This window comes from Nannospalax galili, unplaced genomic scaffold, assembly GCF_000622305.1.
Source record: "Nannospalax galili isolate Female #2095 unplaced genomic scaffold, S.galili_v1.0 scaffold772, whole genome shotgun sequence".
NCBI lineage: Eukaryota > Metazoa > Chordata > Mammalia > Rodentia > Spalacidae > Nannospalax > Nannospalax galili.
In genome coordinates this window covers 832,084-840,669 of record NW_008332097.1, presented here as the reverse complement: position 1 = coordinate 840,669, position 8,586 = coordinate 832,084, and the positions used below count along the sequence as shown (strand labels likewise).

The 8,586-nt window shown below is 40.4% G+C and overlaps 1 protein-coding gene across 3 annotated transcripts in view; it reads right to left on the bottom strand.

The window, feature by feature from the left end:
- The window catches only part of Atp8a1 (ATPase phospholipid transporting 8A1), a 255,642-nt gene that overhangs the window by 107,227 nt on the left and 139,829 nt on the right, over positions 1-8,586 (bottom strand). For all 3 annotated transcript variants that reach the window (XM_008827209.3, XM_008827210.3, XM_008827208.3), the window contains one exon: positions 5,307-5,371. In XM_008827209.3, coding sequence (XP_008825431.1) covers positions 5,307-5,371 — 65 coding nt within the window. The remainder of the gene's footprint in view (positions 1-5,306; positions 5,372-8,586) is intronic.

Sequence of the window (8,586 nt, the reverse complement as noted above, 5' to 3'; positions counted from 1 at the left end):
TTTATTTATTACTTTTATGTGTATGAGTGTACTGCCTGCATGTATGTAAGTGCATCAGTGTGATGCAATGCCTGAGGAGGTCAGAAGACAGTGTGGGATCCTCTGGAATTGGAGTTACAGATGGTTGTTAGTCCATGTGGGTCCTTTGCAAGAACATCACTGCTTCTAACCACCAAGCATCTCCCCAGTCTTAAGCCTAGTCTTTCTGGGACAATTTTACTCTACTCTGAAAAGCCTTTAATTAGAATTTGGGAACTAAAGATAAGTCACAGTATGAGATTCCCCAGTTCTTAGCTCACAGTTTAGATGTTTCCATCTTTAACAGACAGACTTTGAATAAATTACTTTATGAGAAACTGAAAGATTTAAAAGAAATGCAGAAAGGATGCTCTGAATATGAGTCAGTAAATGAAGGAATTTTTGAGAAGTTTGTAGGATTGACTCTTGGGCACTTCTGTGGAGTTAGGGTAAAAGTGTATTTCCATCAAGTCTGGACTTCGTGGACACTTAAAGAAATGTTGCATAACAAGAACTTAGTCAGAATGCCTAAGAAAGCAGTTCAAGCAATATGAAAAAAATTATACAAATTACCAAAATGATATATTTATTTCCTAATAGGTTTTGCACAACTTTAGATACTTCTTAGTGATACTTATCCATGAAATTCTTTATTCTTTTCTTTTTTTTTTAATGTGGCACATGTGTGTGTGTGTGTGTGTGTGTGTGAGTGTCTGTGTGTGTTTGTTTGAGTGTCTGTGTGTGTGTGTCTGTGTGTGTGTGTGCGTGTGTGAGTGTCTCTGTGTGTGTGTGTGTGAGTGTGTGTGTGCATGTGTCTGTGTGTCTGTGTGAAGGAAGGTCAACGTTTAAACATCTCTATTGCTTTCCATCTTATTTTTGAGACAGTGTCTCTCACGGAACCTGGGCCTTGCCATTTTAGCTAGGCTGCTGGCTAGCAAGCCCCGGAATCTGCCAGTCTTTTTTCCCCAGTCCTGGGATTAAAGACGTGAGTCACTGTGATAGCTTTTAGGAGGATGCTGGGAATCCAAACACAGGTCCTCATGCATGTACTGCAAGCACAGTACCCACTATGCCATTTCCCTAATATGAAATTCTTAATTTCAAATTAAGAAAAAATTCAATAAAGCTTTCTGCCCAAGAAACCTGCACTGTCACTGACAACAGTGCTTAGAGCCTGGTGGATCTGGGGAGGCACACCGCTCTGTCTGCAGTGGTACCCCAGCAGCACGTCTGCTCTCACAGTGAAGGAAGATGGGAGCAGACAGAAGCAGACACTCAGACTTCCACTCAAGTCTGCAGCGTGAGTTACTTGGTCTATGTACATCTTCACTACAACCTGGTTGTATGCATTTATTAAAATGCTTTAAGAAAGTGTCCAGGAGGTTTTGTTTTTTTCAAGAAGGATATGACATGGAGTGCAAAAGAGTCGATGAGGAAGCCCAGTGGGTTATTTCTCCATCTACTGGGAGACAAAGGCTTCTACTGTCAGCATGACTAGAAGAAATTATTATTATTATTATTATTTTTTAAATAGGGTCTTGCAATGCAGGTCAGGCTGGCCTCAAACTCATGATCCTTCTGCCTCTGCTGGGATTACAGATGTGTACTACTTTGCCAAATGAAGAAAGGAAACATTTTCTATGCATATTTTCTGAGACTCAAATATGATTCTTTACAAAAATGCATGCAACATAAGAGATTTACTTTTTACTCCAATAGAATTAATACTTTGGTAGAGGATTTGGACCGTGTATATGTCACCCATGTGAAAGATAACCTATGGTTATAACTTGATAGCTTATGAAAAATATTAAAAAAAGGAAAAATATACTTTTTAAAATAAAAAGTGTTCTTTATACAAAACAAATCAAAAGCTATTGGAACGGTATTCTATCAGATTTTATAATATGCCTTTACCTGTGCCATGCACTTTACTAAGTATACCAATGCTACACCAAAGGTATCATTGTCCTTAGAGGCAGCAAGACGAGGGCTCAGAGAAGCTAATTCCAGTTGGTGAAGGGGCTCACTGTTTCAGAGGACAATTTCAATACACTTGACAAATCAGGCATTCATAATTTATTTCAGACATTACGTTCTGAAGTTTATTACGTGTTAATTGTTCTTTGTGTTCATGGAATGATCATCCTATATCTGATTATCGATCAGAACATTTTGAACACAGACAGACTGCTTTTCTTTTCCTCTGCAATGGAAAGTATAAATAATAGTTTACTGACAGGCATTCTAGCAATTATGACCATTTGCCTGAAATCTCAACCACTGATTTTATGACACGAGATCAGAAGGCACTGTGCAAAGCAATGCTTCTTTTCCTGTTGAGAGACAAATGAGTGCACAGAGGGGGTCTGACCCTCAACAGACAGCCAGATTTGTAAATTTGCTACTTAGCGCTTGGGGAGAAAGCCTTTCCCAGACTGCAGTGCTAGAGAGCTTGGCAGTCAGGAGCTGGGCAAAGGACTGCTAATCCACTGAGCCACAGTGTCTGGCTCTTACCCTTAAGTACCACTTAAATTCATAAGGAGGTTTCTAACCTCCCTGCTTTTAAAACACCAGATTCGATGAATTACGTCAAATTGAAAACTGATGCACAACTTATTTTTTTTAGAGAAGTCCTTAATTTAAAATTACGTGGTGATTCATTTCTCAAATATTTATGCTGTATTTACTATGTGCTGGGTAATTTGCTAGGCACTGATGAGGATAAACCAGAACAGACTCAGTACCTGCTTACATAGAATCTGAGTGTTCCTGGAGTCTTCTGTCTGTTATTTCTTGGAAAACTAGGTGGTGAAAGTACCTTTGGGCTGTTTCCTGATTTGAGTTGCCACCTTAGAAACCTCAAAGTGAAAATAAATTCCACTGTCTTAACAATATACTATACTGTAATGCTGAATATTTTTGATATTTCATTTTTTAATTTTTTCCTTCAGATTACTATTTACAGTGCTTGATATCCAAAACACTTAAAGAACTGGATGGAAATGATGGCGTAGAATAAAATGAAAGCGGGCATGCTACCACACGCACATAAGGCAAAAGCCTAACTCCAGATGAAAAGCATCCCACACCAAATCAAGCAGGCTTGCTCTGCCTTGGGATCCGCACAGGTCCTAGTACTGATTTCCTTCCATTGTTAGAGAATCTGTTCACCCATAGTGTGACCCACAGTGCTGACCAAAGCAGAAACACCAGCAGGATGATGGAATATTTCCACCGCAGTCTTCACAATGCTGTGAACAAACACAACCCTGCTCCTGGCCACTCTCCCTAGCTCCTTCTTCAAGGAGCACAGGGGGCAAATCTCTGAGTTGTTACTATACCACATCCTCCGCACTGGGATCCCATTTCCCCCTTCCTATTATCCTGTCCCTTATTAGAGCACCATGTCTCTCTGCCCTTCCAAACCTGCTGTCATACAATCACTCTGAGATACTGCACCTCATACTCACCAAGCTGAGGCACAGGTGGCCTGAGATCTTCCCAGTTTTAACTCTGTCATTTCTTTACAGATGGCTTATAAGTCCAAAGCTGAGGTTAACAAAAAATGAGGTAGCTTCTCTTACAGACCACTGGCTAAGATACTAGTGTATCATGTATGCAGAAAGCTATGCATAAGGCAGTGTGCACAGCGTGCTATGATTTACTTTCAACACTAAGGGGTAGGTAGATACATAGACCAACATCCATCAGATATTCCAGAATAGCTTTGGATGAACACATGGCTCTGGACTGACTGGCCAAGCCCACGGAGGTAAAGCAGGAGCTTAGATACATACAAACGGGTGATCCACTTTCTACCATCAGTACTCTTCCTTGTCAATGAAAAGTCATACCACATGTGTATACTTACTCAAATGAAAACAACAGGTTCTAACTTTGTGTTAGGTTCAATGTTCCTTGTTCCGTTCCCCAGATACATCTTGGTCTTACCTGGAGGACTTCCTGCTTCAAATATTCCTCCCTCCTCAGTTTCTCACCTCTATCAAACTAGCTACCGCTTTCTTTATGAACACCTCTTCAACCATCGCAAGAAACACCTTCCTATGCCTACATATGTTTAGTGTTCCTATTTGTGGGTGTTTACTTCACTTATCATTTGGAAGCTTTTGGAGGCCAGGGCTAGTTTAGTCACTTTTGACAAGATAATAACTTGGCTATCATAAGTCAAAATTAACACATATGATGTGGGGCAGAAAGAGAACAGAAAGGCATAAGAGCTGTGATGACAGTGTTGCAAAATCTCATGTCATTCTTTAGGTTACAGGTTGCTCAGAGTTTTCACAAGAAAGGGAAAAGTACCAGGATTATTTTGAGGATAAGAAATTAAAAAAAAAAAAAAGAACTACAGTCAAGTAATTCTTACATATAATTTTTGTCTCATAGCTAACTTCCAAATATTCTCAATTACTCTTCGCCACCCTCTACATAAGAAGCTAGCCTCTTAGCCTCACCCAAATCCTTTATTATCAGGTTTTCTCTGTTCTGTTTCTTTGCGTCACAAAGATTATTTTAAGCAGGTGTATAATCATCACCTCTCTTGTTCTGTCTTCCACCTTAAATTACAAGTTGTCACTTTGACTTTAAAGTTTTTACAGGCCATTTGTCCTACATATTGCCCTGTTCAATATTTTATCCTAGAAGTTAGGGCATTAATAAAATAAATACACTAAACCAAAATAACAAGAAGCTGTCACCAGGAACGGTTATTTTGTGTTGCTTAATAGAACTTTTTTTTTCGTTTTTGACACAGGATCTCCCTGTAGCTCCAGCTCTCCTGGAACTCACTATGTAGACCAGGCTGGCCTTGAACTCACAGAGATCCGCCTACCTCTGCCTCCTGAGTGCTGGGATTAAAGGTGTGTGCCACACCTGGTGCTTAATCTAACTTTTAAAAGCAGAGAAATATACATTAACATTAGAAGCTAAAGAAGATATAAAAGGCTTAAATTACAAAATACAATATTCAGGTATGAATGAGTCATAGTCGATCAGCAAGTCCTGACACAAGTGCTTCTGTAAAGCAGCTCTTCTGTCTCACAATATTAAGGAAATCATATGCAAATTTCTTTTAGCTAATACATGTACAAAGTCTGAATCAATTAACATTATTGTTTAAAACTATATAAAATGGTAAAGCAGACCAATGGTGGTAAGGTGTAAAAGGTGTCTTTTAACATCACAATAATTATTTTCATAGTGATTTTAATATAAAACATCAAAAGGTAAGTTGAGAGAGAAGGTTTTAACTCTGTCATTTTACTCACGTCAAGAGAGCCTTCATTTATGACAATCATTCCCATGTTCTTCTTTAGAAGTTTACAGGAGTGTCCTACGGACATAGAATAAATTGATATAATTAGGTTTTCCAAAATAAGTGAAGATATTAAAGTAATTATATTATCAAAACATCTAAAGAAGATTTTACTAGGAGTTATGGGAATCAGTTGTTTTTCAGGGTTACAGGAAATTAAAAATGAAATACTCTTTTGTGCCATTAGGAGGGGTGTGAGGTAAGGACATCATCTAGGGCTATCTTTTTCTCTTTTTTTTTTGAAACAGGGTTACCCTATGTAGCCCTAGTTGGCCTGGAACTCCCTATGTAGTCCATTTGAGGCCAGCTTCCATCTCACAGAGATGTGCCTGCCTCTGCCTCTTGAGTGCTGGGATTAGGTGTGGGCACATCTCCACACCTAGCACCTGGGGCTACACTGGTAAACAATACAGAAGGAGACTGTGTAAGGCTTCTCCATATCCTGAAGGCTGCTGAGCAGATGCACAATATTCCTTATGATAGTTAACATAAAGAGCAAAGGCTAGGATAGTGGGTGCCTGTAAAGAAGGATGGACAGGGTGACTCTTTTGGAATCACTGAGCCCCATCATCTCCCTGTCCTGGATGGTTATAAAGTCCCTTCCTTGCCTCCCAGCTTTCTTACTTTGTTGTACTTCCTCCACGACAAAACTACTCCTTTATTAAATCCATTTCTGATTTTACCAGCTTGATGCAGGTGAATATGGCTGGAGAAAACCAGGCAACCCTGCCTGAATCATCACATGGCAAACAAAAAGAGTGATCTCATCATCTGCACTCACTGCCTTGCAATCTCATTCTGTCTCATGGTTTTGAATATCATCTACATGTTTCTTGTCATTCTGGGTCTCTCTCTCTCTCTCTCTCTCTCTCTCTCTCTCTCTCTCTCCTGCTGGAATGGAACACATGTTAAGTATATCCTCTACCACTGAGCTATGTCTCCAATCTTAAGTGTTGTTCAGCATTTGGAAAGTCTTACCTCATGCTCAGATCTCTCTTTTCTGAACTGACTCTCAAAATCAAGTTCCTACTTAACAACAGACACTCTGGTATAAAGTAGGCCTCTCACCTTTAGTATATCCAAAATTCAGGCCCCTGATTAGCTCCCCCAGAAAACCTGCTCTTCCTCTAACCTCATTTATTAATGACAACTCTGTCTTTCAGTTGGTGAGACCAAATGCTGTGGAGTTCCCTAATTCCTTTCTTCGACTCTGTGCTGGACAGCTTCAGTTGTCCACTTGACACACCTGGGAAGAGGGAACCATAATTGAGGAATTCCCTCTATGGACTGGCTTGAGGGCACATCTGTGAGGCATTTTCTTGATTGTTGAGTGATTTGGGAGGGCCTGGCCCAATGTTGGTGGCACTACCCCTGGGCAGATGGTTAAGAAAGCAGGCTGAGCACAGGCCAGGGGAGCAAGCCAGTAAGCAGTGTTCTCCCATGATCTCTGCTTCAGCTTCTGCTTCCAGGTTCTTGTCTTTAGTTCCTGCCCTGGCTTCCCTCAATTATGAACTGTGCCTGGGATGTGTAAACCAAATAATCCCTTTCTTTCCCAAGTTGGTTTGGTCCTAGTGTTTTATCATAGCAACAGAAAAGCAAGTTAATACAGAAACTGGTACCAGGAGTAGGGTATTGCTGTGTCAGACCTGATCATGCTATTTTGGGGGAGGAGTGTGGAAGTGTTTGGAACTTGAGGCTGTAAAAACTGTCGAGGCTTAAGAGTTTAATGAACCATTCTGTGGGAGCTTGGAAGACAAGAATGGCAAGAGAAATGTGGATAGTGGAGGCCTGGCTTGTGAAGTTTCAGAAGAGTCCCACAAAGACTCTGTCCAGTCTGTTCCTATGATATTTTCAATATAAAATCTGTGGAAGTGAAACCTTTACTTTTCTGGAAGAATTGATGCTTATCAGTTGGAGTTGAAAAATAAGCTGCGAAGAGACCAGCATCATTAAGTGAAGGTGAAGTCTTCTGGGAAGTGTTTCTTTAAGTTCTACATGCAGAAGTTGTGGTCCAGAGGAGGCCACAGCAGCATCTTAACTAAAAGCTGAACCTCGTAATATGTCAGTTTCCATGTGGTACTGGTTTTGGGCATGAAAGCTGTAGATTTGAAGGGGTCATGGAGAGAATCTGAGGCTTGGTACCATGTGAAGACAGGAGAGGTCATTAGTGAAGGTACAACCTCATTTGCAGTGCAGACCCACAGAACTCTTCTTTCTGTTTATTATTGGTACTAACAGGTTTTGAACACCAAATACTTTCTTCTTCATCAGACTTCTATTATGAATCAAATTTATTTGCTGAAGCCTTTACTCCTCACTGTGATTGCATTTAGAGCTTTAAGGAGGTAATTAAGGATAAATAAAGTCATAAGGTCAGGGCTTGCTATGGTCTGAACACTCATGCATTCCCCCAAATTCTTGTATTGAAATATAATCACCAATGTGATGGTAAATAGGAGGTGGGCCCTTAGGAAGGGCCCAAGTCTAAACTCTCATGAACAGGATTAGTGCTGTTTCAAGAGAGACCCCAGAATGCTGCTCTGCCCTGAACCTCAAACAGGTTCCCATCAGACAGTGACAACGGGGCCGTGACCTTGGACTTCTAGCCTCCAGAAGGAAGAGATGAAAATTTTAGTTGCCTCTTAGGCACCAGCTTTGGGGTATTTTGTAGTAGAACAAATGGACCAAGTCAGGGTTCTGATGCAATGGTACTAGTGTCCTTAAAAGAACTGACACTCAGAGTGTGTGCGCACAGAGCAAAGGCCACGGGAGGTACGACATGAAGGCAGCATCTGTAAGCCAGGAAGGGAAGCCACACCGGAAACCAATGCTGCAGGCACTTGAATTGAACTGCCAATCTCTCAAAATGTGAGAAATGAATTTCTTCTTTTTAAGCTGTCTATTATAGCATCTTGAGGGGACTAATACAAATTTTTTCAGAAAATTGGAATTGATTGTATGATGAAAGCAAACTGGTAATCTTGTTATTTCCTATGTTAGAACTTCAGGTCATGTAACTAGTGTTAGCATATAAACATATCATAGGTCTAGTTTCCAGATGTTGTCTACATTTGACACTTAGGGACAGAATGTTCAAAAAGCAAGGATAGGAAGGCTGTCTACCTGACGAGTTTGTATTCATGCTCAGATGCCGAGGAGCTCAGAAGGTGGGTGACTGTGACCAGTGATAGTCATGTATATAGAGATTAGAAATGCATGTGAAAACGTCTCAA